This window comes from Hypanus sabinus, chromosome 30 (assembly GCF_030144855.1).
Source record: "Hypanus sabinus isolate sHypSab1 chromosome 30, sHypSab1.hap1, whole genome shotgun sequence".
NCBI lineage: Eukaryota > Metazoa > Chordata > Chondrichthyes > Myliobatiformes > Dasyatidae > Hypanus > Hypanus sabinus.
In genome coordinates, this window is record NC_082735.1 from 34910378 (window position 1) to 34933453 (window position 23076).

Consider the following 23076-nt stretch of genomic DNA (forward strand, 5'->3'; position numbering starts at 1 on the left):
TCAGGACTGAGAAGGAAGTGGGGGGGGGGGGAAGAATCCAGAATAAAGGTGTGAGGGGAGGGAAAGGAGGTTAGTAAGGTGATAGGTGAAGCCAGGTGGGTGGGAAAGGTAAAGGGCTGAAGAGGAAGGAATCTGATAGGAGAGGAGAGTGGACCACAGTTGAAAGGGAAGGCGGGGGAGACCCAGCCCAGTGGGAAATGATAGGCAGGCGAATAGAGGTAAAAGGTCAGAATGGGGAATAGGGGAAGAATGGAAGGGGAGAAATATTTTTACCAGAAGGAGACTTTAATATCTTCTATGTCAACCAAAACTCACACGATGGGGTTCCTCTTCCTTGCTAATGCAAATCTCTTCAGTTTCACATTTCTTTCTCTGCATGTAATCCTTCTACGCAAACTTTCTACTTCATTCTGTCACTGGCTTAGCAATTGCTTTATGCTTTCCTTCAGAGGATCTTTTCCCATTAAAACACCTGATGTAAGTGCAATTTATGTGTTGAATGTTTGTTCAGTATCCTGTTAACTACACAATAATGTGCCCGAGTGAAAAAAAACCGAACAAATCCAGAATAAAAACAATAAAAGCTGGAAAAACTCAGCTTATCATTACATAGGTTATGCAAGTTTAGCAATGCCTTGCATAGATGCCACTATCATTATATGCCGTGTCTGTGACATGGGTGATCATGGTCTTTGATCATGGAAAGTTTTTCTACAGATATGTTTTGCCATTGCCTTCTTCTAGACAGTGTCTTTAAAAAAAAAAGCATGAGCCCAGCCATTATCAATACTCTTCAGAGATTGTCTACCTTGTGTCTGTGGTCACATATCCAGGACTTGTGATATGCACCAGGTGCTCAAATGACCATCCACCACCTGTTCCCATGGTTTCATGTGACCCTGATCGGGTGACTAAGCAGGTGCCCAAGGGTGAATTTCAGGGCTAGTGGAGGGAAGGAGTGCCTTACACCTGCTGTGGTAGAAACACATGTCCACTCCGGCACCCAGTTACATAGACAAGGACATTAATCTTTCCTCAGCTGCCCATTATTTCAATAAGAGTGTATTTCAATCTGTATTGCCCACGTAATAACAAACTGCGTTTTTGCAGCCGCAATGAGAGCCCCAGCCTTCTCTGCTTCCCAGGTTCATTTACATGAAAACATAAACGGCTGGAAATAATCAGCAGGTAAGGCTACATCTATGCAAAGAGAAACAAATTGATTCTTTGTTCCAAACCACGAGATCTGTTGCTCTTCTTACAGATGTAGCCAAACCTTCTGACTGAATCAGATTGGTTATTACTGTCTTATGTGATACAATTCTTTTGTGGCAGCGGCATTTACGGTTTTTATTTTGAAAATGGGCAGAAAAATGGCGGATAGAATTTGAGCAGTTGAGTGCAATGTGTTGCGCTTCAGTCGGACCAAGCAGTGTAAGTCTTTTACTACGAATAGTAGGGCACTGTAGAGTGTGGTGGACAAGGGGATCGGGGAATACAGGTCCATAATTTCTTAAAAGTGACATCACAGGTAGGTAGGGCTATAAAGGCACATTGGCCTTCATAAACCAAAGCACTGCGTACTGGAGATGGGATGTTATATTGAAGTTGTACAAGGTGAAGACTAATTTGGAGTATAGTCACAGGAAAAATGTAAACAAGGTTGAAAGAGTACAGAGAAAATTTACAAGGATGTTGCTGGGTCTGGAGGACCCGAGTTATATGGAAAGATCGAATTCTCTAGGACATTATTCCTTGGAATGTAGAAAATTGAGGGAAGATTTGACAGAAGTTTACAAAATTACGAGGAACATAGATGAGATAAATGCAGCAGGCTTTTTCCACTGGAGTCATGGATTAAAGGTGAAAGGTGAAAAGTTTAAGTGGAAGATGGGGGTGGAAAACTTCTCCACTCAGAGAGGGTGGTGAGAGTGTGGAACAAGCTGCCAGCACAAGTGGTGCATGCGAGCTTGATTTCATCATTCAGGATAAGTTTGGATAGGTACACGGATGGTAGGGGTATGGAAGGCTATGGTCCCATTGCAGGTCCATGGGAGTAGCAGTTCAAATGGTTTGGTACTACTAGATGGGTCAAAAGACCTGCTTCTGTGCTGTACTCTTCCATGACTATTTCCAGCATCTGCAGTTGTTTTGATTTTCATTTACTGCAAGGAATCCAAACTGGTGCAAATAATTATTTCCTTCTTTATGCCAATAAAGCATTTAATGTTTGACAGTTAACACACAATAGAAGGGAAAAAATTAGATTTAAAGACAAGGGCTTCATTTTGTTGGCTAAAGAAATAATCTGAAGTATTAATTAACATGAGCAGTTTCAAGTTCCTGGGTGTCAACATGTCTGATGATCTATCCTCGGCCCAATAAATTGACGCCATTTCAAAGAAAGCAAAGCTGTGGCTATACTTCACTAGGAGCTTGAAGAGATTTGTTACATCAAAAATTTCTGCAGATGTACCACACAGAACATTCCAACTGGTTGCATCACCATCTGGTATAAAGGGGCTACTGCACACAATTGGAAAAATGCTGCAGGAAGTTGAAAACTAGTCAGCTTCATCATGGGCACTAGGCCCCCAGCACTGAGGACTTCTTGAAAAGGTGATGCCTCAAAAAGGGTTGCATCCATCATTAAGGACCCCCATCTCCCAGGACATGCCATCCTCTTATTACTACCATCAGAGAAGAGGTACAACAGCCTAAAGACACACACTCAATGTTTTAGGAATAGCTTCTTCCCATCTACCATCAGATTTCTGAGTGGACAGCACACCAGCCCATGAACACTACCTCACGAAGTTTGCTCTCTTTTGCACTAATTATTGTTTATTTTTAAACATGTTTCTTATTGTCATATTTTTGATGTATTTTACAGTAACGCTGCCTCAAAATGACAAATTTCAGAGTATATGTCACTGATATTACTTGCGATGTTGAGTACCTGTTCAGCCAGGAGAAAATAGCTTTGGTGATTTGCAGAAGGTCAATAACGGAACTGAGGAGGTCTCCAGACGCTCTCTGTGGACTGGGGGTGACTTTCCTCCGACTGATAATGAAGGATTGAAGGGTTCCAGAGACCGCCCTGAGCTTCTCCATTAGAACCTTCAGATTCTCTGTCTCAAGGTCATAGGTCTGAAAGTGAAGGCAAAATTATTCACTGGGAAGACAGCCATTTACAAACCCCGATTCACTTCAGAAACTACTAACCACACAATAACCTTGTTCCCTTACAAACTGTTGGATCATAATTAATTGAGCTGATGAACAAAAAGTCAGGATCATAGCTCCTACCCATTAATGTTGCATAAGTAGTCAGAACAAAGATGGAACATTTAATCTGGAACGTGCCAATCATTATACTTACTGAGAGAGTTCTCCACTTGACTGCAATTTACATACCACCAAAAGGTAGATATCCAACAAATACTTGGTGCATTGAGTGCGATGATTAACAAACAGTCTTTTGTTAATGTCCCTCATGTCTTTCACATCCTTGAGGACTTCATTCAGGCTAGCTTGAAGAAATCTCTGCCCAACTACAATCAGCAAATCTTTTGCAGCCCCAGAGGACCCAATACATTCACACTACCATTGAGAATGCCTGCTGCTCCTTCCCTTGTAATTACTTCTGGAAGTCTGACATCTGACTGCTCTCCTCCTACCTGCATACAGGCAGGGACTAAAGAGCAAGGCGCCAAAGGCAAGGGCAACAAAGAAGTGGGGCTCAGGAGGTAGGGGTGCAGCTACCGGACTGCTTCAGGTCAGTGGACTGGGCCATGTTGAAGAAGTTATCTGAAGACCTGAATGAATACACAATAGTTGTCAAAGACTCTATAAAGACACTTGTGTGCGAGTGTGGCCCCACCAAACCATTAGAGTCTTCCCCAACCAGAAGACCTGGATGAACCAAGAGATTCACAATTTGCCATGGGCTAGATCAGTGGCATTCAAGACTGGCAACTCTGGAAAGTACAACAGGTCCAGGTACGACCTCCAGAAAGCCATCTCACATGCAAAGTTGCAATTCTGTACTAAACTCGAAACATAGGAGGATGCTCAACAGCTGTCGAGGACAGCTTGACAGTACTGAGGACCTGAGCTAATCGACTAGTTGGATTGCTCATGGACATTTTCAACATTTCGCTTCGGCAGTCTGAGATGCCCACCTACTTTGAGAAGACTTCAATCATACCAGTGCCCAAGAAGAATGTGGTAACCTGCCTCAATGACTATCATCCAGTAGCACTTACATCCACTGTGATTAAGTGTTTTGACATATTGGTCATGAAGCATATCAACTCCTGTCTGAGATGTTACCTATTTCTGCATCAATTTGCCTACCATCACAACAACAGATGTAATTTAATTAGCCCTTCACTAGGCTCTGGCCAATGAGGATGTAAACGTCAAGATTGCATCACCTCTTCATTTACACTCAACATTCAACACCATTATCCCCTCAAATTACCAAGCCTCGATATCTGCCAGTGCAAATGGATCCTCAGTTTCCTCATTTGCAGACACCAGTCAGTTTGGATTGGCAACAACATCTCCTCCACACTCACTGCCAGGACTGTGTGCATAGCCCCCCATTCTACTTGTCTTCTACCTATGACTGTGATATTCAGTATAGCTCCAATGCCATATTTAAGTTTGTTGACAACACCACTGTTGTTGGCCAAATCAAAAGTCATGACGAATTGACATACAGAAGAAGGGAGATTGAATGGTGTCTGAACAACAGCCTCTCACTCAACATAAGCAAAACCAAAGAGCTGATTACTAACTTCAGGAAGAAGAAACAGAATGTCCATGAGCCGGTCACCTTCCAGAGATCAGAGGTGGAGAGGGTCAATGACTTTAAATTCCTTGCTATTATTATAGCAGAGGATCACTCCTGGAACTAGGGCATAAATGACATCACAAAGAAGACACAACAGCAATTCTACTTTCTTAGAGGTTTGCATAGATTTAGCATGTCACCAAAAGCTGACAAATCTTCATAGCTGTGCGGTGAAGAGTATTGTAACTGGTTGCATCATAGGCTGGTCTGGAAAATCCAATGGCCAGAACAGAAAAGGCTACAGAAAGCATTGTCCATCGTCAAGAGCACCCACCATCCAAGTGATACTCCCCTCACTGCTGCCATCAGGAAGGAGGTGCAGAAGCTTTAGATCCCACACATCCAGGGTCAGGAAGAGTTATTACCCCACAACCATCAGGTTCTTGAACTGGCTTGGATAACTTCGCTCACCACAACACCGAACTGAATCTGCACCTACAGACTCACATTCGAGGACTTTACAACTCACGTTCTCTGTACTTCCTTACTTGCACAGTTCATCATCTTTTGCACACTGGCTGTTTGCCAGACTTGGTTTATGTATAGGTTTTCATATATTTTATTGTATTTTTTTACATTTCCTGTAAATGCCTGCAAGAGAACTAATCTCAAAGTAGTATATGGTAACATATATATACTTTAACTTTAAACAGTACAGCACAGGAACTGTCCATCGGCCCCCAATACTGTGCTGAACTATTTACATTAGTTATCAAATGCCCATTGGAACCAATCCTTCCTGCCTAACTCTATGTCCACATCCATTCACTTCCTGCAAATCATTGTCTTGAATGCCTCTATCATATTTGTATCCATAGCACATTCCAGGCACCCACCACTTTCTGCTTAAAAAAACTTGCCCTACATGTGCCCCTTTGAACTTAGATGCATGTCCTTTGACATTAGATATTTCAACCTTGGGAAAAATATACAAGGCAGAATAGGCCCTTCTGGTACTTTGAGCCACTCCACCCAGCAAACCACCCATTTAACCCTAGCCTAGTCATGGGACAACTTGCAATGACCAATTAACTTACTAACCAGTTCGTCTTTGGACTGTGGGAGGAAACCGGAGGAAACTCACGCAGTCACGGGGAGGACACAGAAACTCCCTACAGACAGCAGCACTGTCCGTCTATTCTATCTATGCCTCTGATAATCTAAATCTCCCCTCATCCTCAGACACTCCAGAGAAAACAAACCAAGTTTGTCCAACCTTGACTTAAAGCACATGCCCTCTAACCCCAGCAGCGTCCCGATGAACATCTTCTGCACGTTCTCCAAGGCTGCAACATCCTTCCTATGATGGGGCAACCAGAGCTAAATGCAACCTAACCAGAGTTTTATAAACCTGCAACACAATTTTCTGACTCTTGAACTCTGTAGCTTGACTAATAAAGGCAAGCATGGCCAAATAGTTTCTTTACAATCCTAGTGACCAATGTAGTCACTTTCAGGAAACTATGGTCATGGAGCCCAAGATCTCTCTACACATCAACATTGTTAAGGGTTTGCCATTAACAATATACTGCTTCTGGACAGTTCACCTGGTTAGCATGTAAACTGGGAACATAAATTTGGATAATATACTAACTCTTCATTTCAAGTTCTTGATATTTATTGCTTATTTATTATTAGCATTTCCTGTTTTTCTACTTGCACAGTTTGTTTCCTTCTGCACTCTGGTTGATCACCCTGGATGGGTGGTCTTCCATCGATTCTGTTATGGTTACTAGTCTAGAGATTTGAGTATGCCCATAACAAAATGAATGTGGTGACATTTATATGTACTTTGATATTAAATGTCACTGGAGCTCTTGGGATGACGTAATATATATTCCCTCTGCCTCTGGTGGAGAAAAATGTCCATTCAAAAGAAATCAATAAATCTACATTCACCCCTTATTTGATAATGGTTTTCTAAACCACTGACAATGGTATCAGTGTTGGGGTTTAATTCCAATACTTTATTAATTGGTGCAGATTCAGATAATCAAGTCTAAATGGTAATGGTTTTCTTAACCTTCGGACATTAACATCTCGTTAGGATACACCCACTAATGGACACTGGAATATCAAATCAGCAAGGTAACTAATCTGATGGCAGTTTTACATATTGAAACCATAAACTCCCAAACCACTGAACTGAAGCAAACTGTCCTGCTGAAGGGTCTCGGCCCCAATCATCGATGGTACTTTTTTCCATAGATGCTGCCTGGCCTGCTGAGTTTTGTGTGTGTCGCTTTGGATTTCCGGCTGCTGCAGAGTTTCTCTTGTTATGTCTGATTTCTCCAGGTTGTCCGAGTTACTGTTTCAACCTAAAACACTAAACAGCTCTTTCAATTTTAGTGCCGTCCACGCAATTAGTTTGTGTTCTTTATGTTGGTTACAAGTTTGTGTGGGGGAGGATTCCTTTAATCTCTGGTAGAGTAAAACTCAGGGAAAATGGAATCAACATTTTAAGCACAAAGTAACTTTGGAAATATCTTGCAAGAGTGAAGTAATGGGAAAAATATAATTTAAAATCAGCAATGCAATACAATGGATTGAGTATATTATTCTGGCATCTTCCCCCTTCCTTCCAATCCTGAGGAAGGATCTCAGCCCACAACGTTGACTGTTTACTCATTTCCATAGATGCTGTCTGACTTGCTGAGTTTCTCTAGCATTTTTGTGTGTGCGCGCACATGCTCTGAATTTCCAGCAAATATAGACTTTTGCCTGTTTATGTTGTTATTTTGCAAGTTAGCTTGAACTTTGAACAGCCGTAAAGTATCATGATTTAGCCGATAAAGTAAGATTTACAAGCTGGATTGCAACAAGATCATTAATAGTTGTAGACAGAGGATTACAGTGAAACTCTTGAAACCACTTAATAGTAGGAGGGTATTTGAGGTGAACAATGGTGGCTGAGGGAACTTGTTTTGAAAACAAAATGGTGCTTGTAAGTTAACACAGCTAGGGCATGCACTTATCTAACCTCTGATGCCTGCAACACCAAGGTAAAGACAGAGTGGCAGGGATAATACTGGAGCCACAAACAATTAGGATGTGATTTTAATAAATGATTGAAGCAGTTATTATCAACAAATACAATTAGTGTTTTAAAGTGTATGTACATGTCAAGGTATTCTCAATGCAGGAGGTGGTTAGTTATGGAGATGCACCAGTGGATGCAGAATTCCTGGTAGGTACTGTTATAACTTGGGTAGCAGGTGTAGATGTGTCTCCAGCAAAGGGGGTGTAAGGTGCTCCTTTCCTCCACTAGCCTGCAGGTCACCCTTGGGCAAGGTGTAGCACCTGCTTAGCCCCTGATTAGGGTCATGAGAAGCCATGGGAACAAGTGGTGGATGGTTGTATGAGCAGCTGGTGCATGTCACAAGTCCTGACCACTGACACCAGGCAGACAATCTCTGAAGAGTATTGATAATGGCTGGGGTCACCCATCTTGTAAAGACACGGCCCAGAAGGCGGCATAGCAAACCACTTCAGTAGAAAAATCTGCCAAGAACAATCATGGTCATGGAAAGACCAATATCACCCATGCCATGTTGTATGACATATAACGAATAAATGAACTGTTATACCATGAAAGAAGTGATTAAATTGTTACTGTGAGCTATTAATTTGGGGATTGTTTGATGTATATTAATAATTAATTTAAAATGAGGGAAAACTCAGTAATAGTAATAAACATAAGAGATTCTGCAAATGCTGGAAATCTTGAGGAACACGCATAAAACGCAAGACAAACTTAGCAGGTCAGGCAGCATCTATGGAGGACTGGTCTCGCCTAAAATGGTGGCTGTTCATTTCCCTCCACAGATGCTCTCTGACATGTTGAGTTCCTCCGGGATTCTGCATGTTTTGCTCAATAATTATAAAGTTTTCCAAGTGTGCTGATGATACGAAACTAGGACAGAACATTAGCTGGGTAGGTTAGAGGAGTCAAATCATGTTTGGTGCTGTGAAATGGAGATGCAAGAACTGTCGCTACACTTCCTCCGTCACCGCCATCTCTTCTGGGTGAGGTAAAGATTCACATGCAAATTCTCCAACCTTCTCTTTTGCATTCAGTGTTCTTGATGTGACCTGCTCTGTGCCAGTGAAACAAGTTCAAAATTCAAAGAAAATTTATTCTCAGAGCATGGCTATGCCATCTTATACTTCCCTTTACTTGTGGGCATTCGAATTAGAAAAAGAAATACAATAGAATCAGTGAAGAACTACATACAAAGACAGACAATCTCACACTGACCCTCCTGCCAGGGTGAGGGCAAAAGCAAACTAGAGGAGGAGCATCTCATATTCGACCTGGGTGGACTACACCTGACAGCATGCGCATTGAGTTCTCCAGTTTCAGGCAACCTGCTCCTTCTCTGTCCTCTTTCTCTCCTCTTCTGATCTACCCAGGTGCTCCTACACACACCAGTTTTCCAACCCTCCTCCTCCTCCTCCACCCCCCCCATACACCCTCATCCCCTCTCACCATCCATCCAGGAGTTCCCATTCAAACCTGTTTCCAAATCTTCTCCTCCCATACCCCTTAGTCTCTCTCCCCCAGGTCCTCCTACACGCATACATTTTCTAATCCTCCTCCTCCTCCTCTTCCCCCCCCCATACACCCTCATCCCCTATCCTCGTTTCTATCTTGTCCCCATTTACTCCATCTGTTCATCAGCTTTATACTCCTTCCATTGGGTCCGCCTTCCTCACTGTTCCCATCTGCCCATAATAGCTCCCCTACTAAGTTCCACTCTTCAGCTTCCCATCTCATCAGATTCCATCACCTGCAGCATTTGGATGCCCCCACCCTTTGCTCTCCTACCCGAATTCATCTGCCAGTTAACCCTTTCCTTACTTGGATTACCCATTGGTGGTCCTTCCCCTTCACCCTCCTCTCTCACCTCACCTCGACCTTTTCAGACCAAAACTCCTGTCCACTCCAGATTCAGATTTACCTTCTCCAAGGACATTGTAACATACAGTGAAATGTGTCGCTTGCTTTAAAGGCTGATTTATACTTGTGCGTCACATCTACGCCATAGGTATCGCATACCCTACACCATACCTACGCTGTACCCTATGCCAAAGAGTGATGTGCACCTCTCCTGAAAAGTTATTCATGCGTCGTGGCGACGCAGACCGCAACAACTGTGATTGGTCCACTTGGTAACATATAACAATCACAGCACGGAAACAGGCCATCTCGGCCCTCCTCGTCCGTGCCGAACTCTCAATCTCACCTAGTCCCACTGGCCCGCACTCAGCCCATAACCCTCCACTCCTTTCCTGTCCATATACCTATCCAATTTTACCTCAAATGACACAACTGAACTGGCCTCTACTACTTCTACAGGAAGCTCATTCCACACAGCTATCACTCTCTGAGTAAAGAAATACCCCCTCGTGTTTCCCTCAAATTTCTGCCCCCTAACTCTCAAATCATGTCCTCTCGTTTGAATCTCCCCTACTCTCAATGGAAACAGCCTATTCACATCAACTCTATCTATCCCTCTCAAAATTTTAAATACCTCGATCAAATCCCCCCTCAACCTTCTACGCTCCAATGAACAGAGACCTAACTTGTTCAACCTTTCTCTGTAACTTAAGTGCTGAAACCCAGGTAACATCCTAGTAAATCGTCTCTGCACTCTCTCTAATTTATTGATATCTTTCCTATAATTCCGTGACCAGAACTGCACACAATATTCCAAATTTGGCCTTACCAATGCCTTGTACAATTTTAACATTACATCCCAACTTCTGTACTCAATGCTTTGATTTATAAAGACCAGCATTCCAAAAACCTTCTTCACCACCCTATCTACATGAGACTCCACCTTCAGGGAACTATGCACTGTTATTCCTAGATTTCTCTGTTCCTCTGCATTCCTCAATGCCCTACCATTTACCCTGAATGTTCTATTTGGATGATTCCTGCCAAAATGTAGAATCTCACACTTCTCAGCATTAAACTCCATCTGCCAAAGTTCAGCCCATTCTTCTAACTGGCATAAATCTCCCTGCAAGCTTTGAAAACCCACCTCATTATCCATAACACCTCCTACCTTAGTATCATCAGCATACTTACTAATCCAATTTACCACCCCATCATCCAGATCATTTATGTATATTACAAACAACATTGGGCCCAAAACAGATCCCTGAGGCACCCCGCTAGTCACCGGCCTCCATCCCAATAAACAATTATCCTCCACTACTCTCTGGCATCTCCCATCTAGCCACTGTTGAATCCATTTTATTACTCCAGCATTAATACCTAACGACTGAACCTTCTTAACTAACCTTCCATGTGGAACTTTGTCAAAGGCTTTGCTGAAGTCCATATAGACTACATCCACTGCCTTACCCTCGTCAACATTCCTCGTAACTTCTTCAAAAAATTCAATAAGGTTTGTCAAACATGACCTTTCACGCACAAATCCATGCTGGCTACTCCTAATCAGATCCTGTCTATCCAGATAATTATTAATACTATCTCTAAGAATACTTTCCATTAATTTACTCACCACTGATGTCAAACTGACAGGTCTATAATTGCTAGGCTTACTTCTAGAACCCTTTTTAAACAATGGAACCACATGAGCAATACGTCAATCCTCCAGCACAATCCCCGTTTCTAATGACATCTTAAAGATCTCCGTCAGAGCTCCTGCTATTTCTACACAAACTTCCCTCAAGGTCCTGGGGAATATCCTGTCAGGACCCGGAGATTTATCCACTTTTAAATTTCTTAAAAGCGCCAGTACTTCCACCTCTTTAATTGTCATAGGTTCCATAACTTCCTTACTTGTTTCCCACACCTTACACAATTCAATTCACAATTCCTTAGTGAATACCGAAGAGAAGAAATCGTTCAAAATCTCTCCCATCTCCCTCGGCTCCACACATAGCTGACCACTCTGATTCTCTAAGGGGCCAATTTTATCCCTCACTATCCTCTTGCTTTTAATATAACTGTAGAAACCTTTCGGATTTACTTTCACCTTATTTGCCAAACCAACCTCTTATCTTCTTTTAGCTTTTCTAATCTCTTTCTTAAGATTCCTTTTACATTCTTTATATTCCCCGAGCAATTCCTTTACTCCATGCTGCCTATATCTATTGTAGACATCCCTCTTTTTCCGAACCAAATTTCTAATATCCCTTGAAAACCATGGTGCTTTCAAACCTTTAACCTTTCCTTTCAACCTAACAGGAACGTAAAGATTCTGTACCCTCATAATTTCACCCTTAAATGACCTCCATTTCTCTATTACATCCTTCCCATAAAACAACTTGACCCAATCCACTCTCTCTAAATCCCTTCGCATCTCCTCAAAGTTAGCCTTTCTCCAATCAAAAATCTCAACTCTAGGTCCTGTCCTGTCCTTCTCTTCTCCATAATTATATTGAAGCTAATGCTATTGTGATCACTGGACCCGAAGTGCTCCCCAACACATACATCTGTCAGCTGACCTATCGCATTCCCTAACAGGAGATCCAACACTGCCCCATCTCTAGTCGGTACTTCTATGTATTGTTGCAAAAAACTATCCTGCACACATTTCACAAACTCTAAACCATCCAGCCCTTTTACAGAATGAGCTTCCCAGTCTACGTGTGGAAAATTAAAATCTCCCACAATCACCACCTTGTGTTTACTACAAATATCTGCTATCTCCTTACACATTTGCTCTTCTAACTCACACTCCCCATTAGGTGGCCTATAATACATCCTATCAGTGTTACTACACCTTTCCCATTCCTCAATTCCACCCAAATATTCTCCCTAGAGGAGCTCTCTAATCTATCCTTCCAAAGCACCGCCATAGGATTTTCTCGGACAAGCAATGCAACACCTCCTCCTCTGGCCCCTCCTACTCTATCACACCTGAAGCAACTAAATCCAGGAATATTTAGTTGCCAATCACATCCTTCCTGCAACCATGTTTCACTATTAGCTAGAACATCATAATTCCAGGTATCAATCCACACTTTAAGCTCATCCACCTTTCTTACAATGCTCCTAGCATTAAAATAGATACATTTAAGATACTCTCCACCTCCTCCTCTCTTTTCATCCCTAACAATGCATTCAAATTTATTATCCTTTTCTTTCTTCTCCCCTACATCTTCGGGCTGAGCGCATCCCTTCTCCATCACCTGCCTTTCCTCCCTCACACTCTATCTATTTACTTGCTCTACTGGTGAACTAACCTCCTCTCCCATAGTTTCCTCAAATTGATTCCCGCCCCACCATCTTACTAGTTTAAAGTCTACCCTGTAGCCCTAGCAAACCTCCCCGCTAGGATATTGGTCCCCCCAGGATTCAAATGTAACCCGTCCTTCTTGAACAGGTCACGCCTGCCCCAGAAGAGGTCCCAATGATTCAGAAACTTGAATCCCTGCCCCCTGCTCCAATCCCACAGCCACGCATTCATCCTCCACCTAATTCTATTCCTACTCTCACTGTCGCGTGGCACAGGCAGTAATCCCGAGATTACTACCTTTGCGGTCCTGCTTCTCAACTGCCTTCCTAACTCCCTATACTCTTGTTTCAGGACCTCTTCCCCTTTCCTACCTATGTCATTGGTACCTACATGTACCACGACCTCTGGCTCCTCACCCTCCCACTTCAGGGTATCTTGGTCGCGATCAGAAACGTCCCGAACCCTGGCACCAGGGAGGCAAATTACCATCCAGGACTCCCGATCACCTCCACAGAACCGCCTGTCTGAACCCCTGACTATCGAGTCCCCTATTACTATGGTCCTCTTTCTTCTATCCCTACCCTTCTGAGCTACAGGGCCATCCTCTCTGCCGGGGGCCCGGCCACTGTCACTTCCACCAGGTAGGCTGTCGCCCCCAACAGTACTCAAACATGAGTACTTATTGTCAAGGGGTACAGCCACAGGGGTACTCTCTAGTACCTGCCTCTTCCCCTTCCTGACCGTGACCCACCTATCTGCCTCCCGTGGCCCCGGAGTGACCACCTGCCTGTAACTCCTCTCTATCACCTCCTCACTCTCCCTGACCAGGCGAAGGTCATCGATCTGCAGCTCCAGTTCCCTAACTCGGTCCCTCAGGATCTGCAGTTCGGTGCACCTGGCGCAGATGTGGACGTCCGGGAGGCTCGGAGACTCCAGGACCTCCCACATCCGACACCGAGAACAACAAGCTGCCCTCACACTCATACTTCCCGAAAAACTGACAATAACAAGAACTAAAAGATAAGCCTACTGTGCCCTCTTCCGCCTAAGCCCCCTGAGCCCAAGCCCTACACTCTGCTCCTGGCTCACTCCGCTGCCCGCAAATGAAGCTGCCCGCTGCTTAAGGCTGCATTCTTTTTATATCTTCCCGCCTTCCCAGGCCTCCTTCACGCGCCTGCGCAGTCCCGCCTCTCAGAACTCCGATCTGAGAAGCAATTGGACAATTTGAAAATGGCCGCCGCCACACTTCCTCTCAAAGCCTCGCTGTCCTCTTCCAAAAGAGGTAGCATCGCATTTCCTGCTACGCATTTCCGGTTGCGTCTTCTCCGCCTTGGCTGCAGGCTGTACGTACACCGATACAAAATAGATGAACCAAATCTACCTGCCGCATGCGAAAATGTTTGAAATGCATTTCCTCGTCCATGTCTCTCACGAAGAAACTCAACACAGTGGCATAGAAACCCCACCATCAACTAGTGTTTTGGCACACACCAACCCATGCTCGCTATGGCGTAGAGCGACGCAGATGTGAAAATCAGGGTTACGGAATAGGCTGCCGCATAGCCCGTACGCACAAGTATAAATAAGGCTGTGCTGGGGCAGCCTGCAAGCACCACCACACATTCCAATGCCAACACAACGTGTGGTTCACAGAACAACGCGGGCAGCATCAACAATACTGTAACAGCAAAGCAGAACAAGGCAACAGCAGTAAAACCCTCCCAGTCACACAGGCCTCCAACCCGGGGCAGGCCACCCCCTCAGCCTCCGATCCTGGTTCCCGGTGTCTCAGACTCACGGGCAGACGCCACCAGACCCAGCAGCTTTACAGCGCTATCAACGTCAGAAAAAGTGCTGGGTGCAGACTAAATCCTACAACAAAAGAATTCTTTACACTAAATAGTTCCTCTATACAATGTGGTAAACCTTATTAAAAGATCAGCCTATTTATTGTTGGCATCATCACACCATATGCACCAGAATATTCAGGGGGATTTGTCAATCAGCCACTGGCAATTTGAATCACCGGCTGATATGAATATGTAACATTCCTAATCGAATCCCAGGCAGGAAAATTAGAGCCACACGCACACAAAATGATGCAGGAACTCAGGGTCCATCAGCGGAGGGAAGTGAAGAGTCCTGATGAAGGATCTCGGCCCAAAACGCTGACTGTTTATTTATTTGGAGATACAGCACCAAGCAGGCTGTTGCAACCCAACAAAGCGCGCCGCCGGTCGTGAGTGTGATCGATCGCCGGAGAGACACTGAAGCTGATGATGCAGAAGTCTTCATTCAGCACAAGAAGCTGGAACCATATGGGAGATGCTCTCGGTAGCGGCTCCTGATCCAACATTACATGTTTATTAAAGATAACAATAGGACAATTCTGTAGCTGCAATCCATTCATGCTGCTTCCTTTGGTTCAAACACCTAGATCTCCACACCAACACTCAAGGCACCCCAAAACGAATGCTAATCACTGTTGTCTCTCAGCTGCATTGATGAATATGCAGACACTTCAGCTCAACAGGCTGCTTCCTGCTTTGCAATCGACCCAGTCTGCAGCTCCAGGAACACCTTACATGTACCATCAGAATTTATCTACTAAGACACAGCATGGAATAAGCCCTTCCCCCCTTTGCGTTGTGCCACCCAGCAATTCCCCTGATTTAATCAGAGCCTAATCACAGAACAATTTATAGTATCCCGTCAACCTTTAAACCTTTTGGAAAAACCTTTGGTCTTTGGAATGAGCAAGAAAACTGGAGCACCCGAAGGAAGCCCACACGGTCACAGGGAGAATGTATGGACACCTTACTGAGAGCAGCGGGAACTGAACCCGGGTCGTTGGTACCGTAAAACGTTGTGTTAACCACTACACTACCGTGTGATGGGAATCGAACCCGGTCGCTGGTACCATAAAACGTTGCGTTAACCACTACACTACCGTGTGATGGGAATCGAACCCGGTCGCTGGTACCATAAAACGTTGCGTTAACCACTACACTACCGTGTGATGGGAATCGAACCCGGTCGTTGGTACCGTAAAACGTTGTGTTAACCACTACACTACCGTGTGATGGGAATCGAACCCAGGTCGCTGGTACCGTAAAGTGATGTGTTAACCACTACACTACCGTGTGATGGGAATCGAACCCGGTCGCTGGTACCATAAAACGTTGCGTTAACCACTACACTACCGTGTGATGGGAATCGAACCCAGGTCGCTGGTACCGTAAAGTGATGTGTTAACCACTACACTACCGTGTGATGGGAATCGAACCCGGTCGCTGGTACCATAAAACGTTGCGTTAACCACTACACTACCGTGTGATGGGAATCGAACCCGGGTCGCTGGTACCGTAAAACGTTGTGTTAACCACTACACTACCGTGTGATGGGAATCGAACCCGGTCGCTGGTACCGTAAAACGTTGTGTTAACCACTACACTACCGTGCGATGGGAATCGAACCCAGGTCGCTGGTACCGTAAAACGTTGTGCTAACCACTACACTACCGTGTGATGGGAATCGAACCCGGTCGCTGGTACCGTAAAACGTTGTGTTAACCACTACACTACCGTGTGATGGGAATCGAACCCGGTCGCTGGTACCGTAAAACGTTGTGTTAACCACTACACTACCGTGTGATGGGAATCGAACCCGGTCGCTGGTACCATAAAACGTTGTGTTAACCACTACACTACCGTGTGATGGGAATCGAACCCGGTCGCTGGTAGTGTAAAACGTTGTGCTAACCACTACACTACCGTGTGATGGGAACTGAACCCGGGTCACTGGTACCGTAAAACGTTGTGTTAACCACTACACTACCATGTGATGGGAACTGAACCCGGGTCACTGGTACTGTAAAACGTTGTGTTAACCACTACACTACCGTGCGACGAATTGAACCCGGGTCACTGGTAGTGTAAAACGTTGTGTTAATCACTACACTACCATGCGACGAATCGAACCCGGGTCACTGGTACTGTAAAACGTTGTGCTAACCACTACACTACCGTGTGATGGGAACTGAACCCGGGTCACTGGTACTGTAAAACGTTGTGTTAATCACTACACTACCATGCGACGAATCGAACCCGGGTCACTAGTACTGTAAAACGTTGTGCTAACCACTACACTACCGTGTGATGGGAACTGAACCCGGGTCACTGGTACTGTAAAACGTTGTGTTAACCACTACACTACCATGCGATGGGAATCGAACCTGGGATTAACCACTACACTACTGTGTGATGGGAATCGAACCCGTGTCACTGGTACTGTAAAACGTTGTGTTAACCACTACACTACCGTGCCGGTCAACAATTTACAGTAGTAGTTAGCACAAAAGTGTTGTGGTACTCTGCCACCTGGATTTGTGTGTGTACTGTGCTGCTCAAGATTTTCAGCAGAATCTCTTGCTTAGAGAAACAGTTTAGAGAGTTTCCATCCGGTGTCCACACGGCACACAGAGTAATGGGCTTTACTTACCAGTGCACAGAGCAGCTCCACTGCTTCTAGAATCAGCTCCTGGTGTCCAATTTGTTTTATGCCCAGCTCCTCCAGGCCCTGCTGTGATAATCGCAGAAGCTGCTCACCGTTCACTTGCCACTGGTCAAATGGATATTTCTGCACATTACTGTCCAGGCCTAGGGAACACAACGACAGGCAGAGTCTAAAACAGGACAGCCCTCATCTCACATACCATTAACAGGCAGTCTACTTCCCCAAAAATACGAGGGAAAGGACTGAACTTCAACATACATTCATTATCATAGGGTGACCGGGTGGAGATGCATTTCCACTAATGGAGGTGTAAGGCACTCCTTCCCTCCACTAGCCTGCAGGTCACCCTTGGGCAAGGTGTAGCACCCATTTAAACCCCCCCAAGCAGGGCCACATGAAGCCATGGGAGAAGGTGGTGGATGGTTGTATGAACAGCCGGTGCAGATCACAAGTCCTGGTTATGCGACCACTGACACCAAGCAGACAATCTCTGAAGAGTATTGATAATGGCTGGGGTCACCCATCTTGTAAAGACACTACCCAGAAGGCGGCAATGGCAAACCACTTCCGTAGAAAAATTTGCCAAGAACAATATCATTGTCAAGACTATGATCTCCCATGTCATATGATATAGCACATAATGATGATGTCATACAACACAACACAATGATAATGATGATGTATATCATATATAACTGAGATTCAGCTTGCAGGCAGCCACAAAATAAAGAAGCACAATAGAACCCATTAAAAATACCTGCACAATAAAGATCATCAAACACACAATGTACAAAAAGAAAAAGAAGAAATCGAGCAGACAATAGAAATGTAAACAAATAACAAGCAGAACGGGGACTGTAGAGTCCCTGAAAATGAGGCCACAGCCCTGGCACCAGCTCAGCATTGCAGCTGGTCCAGGAGCCCAGTGCTCCTTTAATGGCAGTCCGTGTGGTCTGATTTACCCCGTGTATCGTAAGCTGCTGATGACACAGTGTTACTACAGCAGACCAGGCATAACATCACACTGGATGCAGCCAGATAAAAGCAAGGTAATAAAATATCCAGCAGAACTTGTGAAAGAGCCTGGTTTGTCTGCACAGAATCCACCATGGGGTCATGTGGTGATACTGCACAGCAATAAGTTCCCTGGTCCACCCCGCTCATGTCAAACATCAAGTATCTATCTCTACTCATTTCATTTACCAACACTTGCTTGGTAGTGTTATGATCCCAGCCCCCTCCTTTGTGAGAATCGCAAGAGCACCCGTTTGGTGGGGGGGGGGGGGTCAGTAGACCCAGGAAATGAGAGAGAGAGAGAGAGATGTGCTGAATAGACTCAGGAAGTGGGAGAGAGAAACATGCCGAATAGCATGTTCCACCCAGGATGCAAGATAAGGCGACAGTGACTATTGTCTCATGGAGACCACGTGTAAAGCCCTCGGGCAAAGTGGGCTGGTTGAGAGAGAGAGATTGCATCATCCCAACCTGATTAACACCTGCGACCCCATGAGGAAGTATAAAGGAGAGTCTCAGGGGGACAGCCCCCTCAGACGCACCAAGAAGACACGAGAGTGATCCTGCCGTAGTGGGAAGCCATTTTGAAGGAAGCCATGTGCGTTAGATTCCGGGATTGGAATTTGTGGCTGGAATCACGGAAAACCGCTGTTAACTAACATCGGGGAGGGGGAACCAACTCTCCCCTGATTCAACGGAAGCTTCATAAAGACCCGGCAAGCTTTTCCTCTTCTCCCCAATCTCTCTCTCTCTCTCTGTCGCCCCACTTGAAACCCAGTGATTCCCAAAAGGCTGAAGCCTGCAGACTTCTGAGTGACTTTTATATTTCCAACGGACAATATATTATCCCCTAGACAACAGTAGAGCTCACTGCTTAATGATGATTATTACTATACCCGCGCTTTAGATTGAGTATTGACGACGTGCATTATCTGAATATTTGTATTAACCTTACTTTTGTGCCCCTTTATAAATAAAAACGTTTGAAAATAGTGACATCAGACTTCAACGGACCTCTCTATCTTTGCTGGTAAGTTATCCAATTACGGGATACGTAACAGTAGCCTTCTACGCCTTGGCGATTCAAGGGCTCAACTGGAGGTTCCCCAATTTTTAGGGCAGATTAAGGCTAAGGGTGAAGGACAAAGTCTCACTTTTCTGTGGCACTTCACTTAACTCAGCTCTGAACCTGGCTGAGTGGCACTGACCTGCAGGCATCGGGCTCCTGGACCGGAGTCACTCGCCTCAGCTCTGAACCTGGCTGAGTGGCACTGGCCTGCAGGCATCAGGCTCCTGGACTGGCATCACTCGCCTCAACTCTGAACCTGGCTGAGAGGCACTGGCCTGCAGGCATCGGGCTCCTGGACCGGAGTCACTCGCCTCAGCTCTGAACCTGGCTGAGTGGCACTGACCCGCAGCCATCTGACTCCTGGACTGGCATCACTCGCCTCGGCTCTGAACCTGGCTGAGTGGCACTGACCCGCAGCCATCTGACTCCTGGACCGGAGTCACTCGCCTCGGCTCTGAACCTGGCTGGGTGGCACTGGCCTGCAGGCATCGGGCTCCTGGACTGGAGTCACTCGCCTCGGCTCTGAACCTGGCTGGGTGGCACTGGCCTGCAGGCATCGGGCTCCTGGACCGGAGTCACTCGCCTCGGCTCTGAACCTGGCTGAGTGGCACTGGCCTGCAGGCATCGGGCTCCTGGACTGGAGTCACTCGCCTCGGCTCTGAGGCTGGGGAGATGTTCTCAGTGGCTCTGCAGTTCACATTCTGTGAGTATTATCGTAGTGGTTAGCGCAATTACAGTACCGGCGACCCAGGTTCCATTCCCACTGCTGCCTGCAAGGCATTCGTACGTTCTCCCCGTGACCGCGTGGGTTTCCTCCAGGTGCTCTGGTTTCCTCCCACAGTCCAAAGACATAGCACTTGGCAGGTTAACTGGTCAGTGGGACTAGGTGAGAATGAGCGTTTGGCACGGACTAGAAGGGCCGAGATGGCCTGTTTCCGTGCTGTAATTGTTATATGGTCATTGTAAAGTGTCCCATGATTTCATAGCATTGAATCAGGAGATTTCTGGGCAGTGTGGCTCAAAGGGTTGATAGGGCTAATTCCGTGTTGTATCTCAAAAATTAAAAATACAAAAACTTTCATCGTTTGTACAATTTGTTCTTTTTTCGCACAATGGATATTTGTCAATCTTTATGGTGGTGTATTTTATGGATTCTGTTGTGTTTTGTGGCTGCTTGCAAAATGAATCTCAAAGTTGCATACAAGCTTTTGATATTAACTCCATTATCAAGTTCACAGGTGACACCACGGTGGTCGGCCTGATCAGAGAGGATGTTGAGGTGGCCTACAGGGATGAGGTCCAGCACCTGGCCGCATGGTGTGCCGACAACAACCTGGCCCTTAACACCCAGAAGACCAAGGAGGTCATTGTGGACTTCAGGCATGCTAGGAGCCACACTCACATCCCCATCTACATCAATGGAGCTGTAGTGCAGCATGTACCAAACTTCAAATTCCTTGGTGTCCACATTTCTGAGGATCTCACCTGGTCCCTGAACTCCTCCATCCTGATCAAAAAGGCGCAACAGTGCCTTTATTTCCTGCGGAGCATCAAGGAAGCTCACCTTTGTCGCAGGATACTGATGGACTTTTACCGCTGTACCATTGAGAGCATACTCACCAACTGCATCTCAGTGTGGTATGGCAACTGTCCCGTATCGGACTGCAAAACACTCCAGCGTGTGGTGAAAACTGCCCGGCGGAATATCGGCAGCCAATTGCCCACCATGGAAAACATCTACCATAAACGCTGCCTGGGCAGGGTGAAAAGCATTATGAAGGATGCATCATTCATTTGGCTTTGTATCTGTACTCGGCACAATGACAATAAAGTTGAATCTAATCTAGATGTTGACTCTTTGACTTTGAGGAGGAACATCTTTGACAGGGCGAGGCCAGGATTTCACTATTTATGGAGCCTCCTGGTTAATAATTAATGAAAACAGCGACGGAGAGAAACAAAAGGGATAGGTAGAAACTGGAGAATGCAGGTCAGAGCTGTTGGAGGGACATGAAACACGGAAACAAATAGTCGACAATCCCAGCTCATCAGGGGGTGTTTGTGGAGAGAGAAATGCTGAGATAATATTGCAGGTGTATAATATTACGATGAGTGGAACTCTATCCTTGCTGTGGGTGGGGTGAAGATGTGAAAACAGATGTGCAGGATACAGATGAGATGCAGCTGAATGTTCTGTCAACTATGCTAGAGGGGAAACCATGGATAGGCCTCTCCAGATTCCCTTTCCGGTTTCGGCTAGCATAGCGGTTAACGCGACGCTATTACAGCTCGGCGTTGGAGGTTGGAGGTCAATCCCAGAGTCCTCCGTAAGGTGTCCTTGCAGTGCTCACTGTGGAATGTGAGGGTTTACTCCAGGTGCTCCGGTTTCCTCCTACTGTCCAAAGATGTACCAGTTAGGTTAATTGAACATTGGAAAATGTCCCGCGATGAGGTTACGTTTCAAACCTCCTTTGGTAGAGACGATACTGATACGCAATTCACCACTTTTACATGTTCTCAGAACTTTCACTTTTTATTTGAGGAAGCTCACTCCAGATTTAGAGTTAGAAGTATGGAATTGAATTAAAATTTAAACTATTAAGGAAGTGCCATTAACGTAATACTCAAGCCGGGAGCAGAGAGCAACATGTGGCTCGCCTGAGGCCTTGACCACATTCAGCACTGGGGAGACCTGCAGAACTCTAATCTGGGCTGTCTGATGACGAAACTTGCGTAGTGTTAGGTGAAGGAAGTACAACAGACCAGGCCACATCATCCATACGTAACAACATTCAGGCATGAACTAAGGTGCAAGTAACATTCATTTGGTTCCAGGCAAAGACCACCTCCAAAAAAAAGCAGGTCTACCCACGTGGCTTTAAATTTAATGTCCTGACCATCTACCACAGGGGTTCCCAACCTGGGATCCACAGACCCCTCTTTATGGTGAGGGGTCCATGGGATAAAAAGGTTGGGACCCCTCGATCTACAAGAACCCCACCATCAACATGCAGGATGACAGCACTGATCAGAAACTCAATTAGACCAGTTCAATGAAAACTGTGGGTATCAGAGGTCAGCTGTTAGATGCCTACAGAACAACAGGTGAATAATTTCACAACACCACAAAGACCTTGCTCCAGTTATAAAGTGTATCAGGAGAACAATATTCTCCACTAACCTGGATGAGCGCAATTACAACGACAGTGAGATATTTTATTGCCATAAGGTTTTATTGCCATAAGGTTGCCATAAGGTTGTCATAAGGTACTGACGACATAGTGACCCTCCTGATGAAGGGTTTCAGCCTGAAACATCGTCACTACCTCCTCCCATAGATGCTGTCTGGCCTGCTGAGTTCTGCCAGCATTTTGTGTTTTTATATATCTCATCCACAGTCC

At 45.3% G+C, this 23076-nt stretch overlaps 1 protein-coding gene across 3 annotated transcripts in view; it reads right to left on the reverse strand.

Annotated features, from left to right (window-relative positions):
• cnksr1 (connector enhancer of kinase suppressor of Ras 1) overlaps positions 1 to 23076 on the reverse strand; it is a 130835-nt gene that overhangs the window by 84174 nt on the left and 23585 nt on the right. For 2 of the 3 annotated variants that reach the window (XM_059954686.1, XM_059954685.1), the window contains exons 2-3: positions 17578 to 17735; positions 2960 to 3150 (exon numbers count right to left, since the gene is read on the reverse strand). In XM_059954686.1, coding sequence (XP_059810669.1) covers positions 2960 to 3150; positions 17578 to 17735 — 349 coding nt within the window. The remainder of the gene's footprint in view (positions 1 to 2959; positions 3151 to 17577; positions 17736 to 23076) is intronic. The other variant, XM_059954687.1, reaches the window with a different exon arrangement.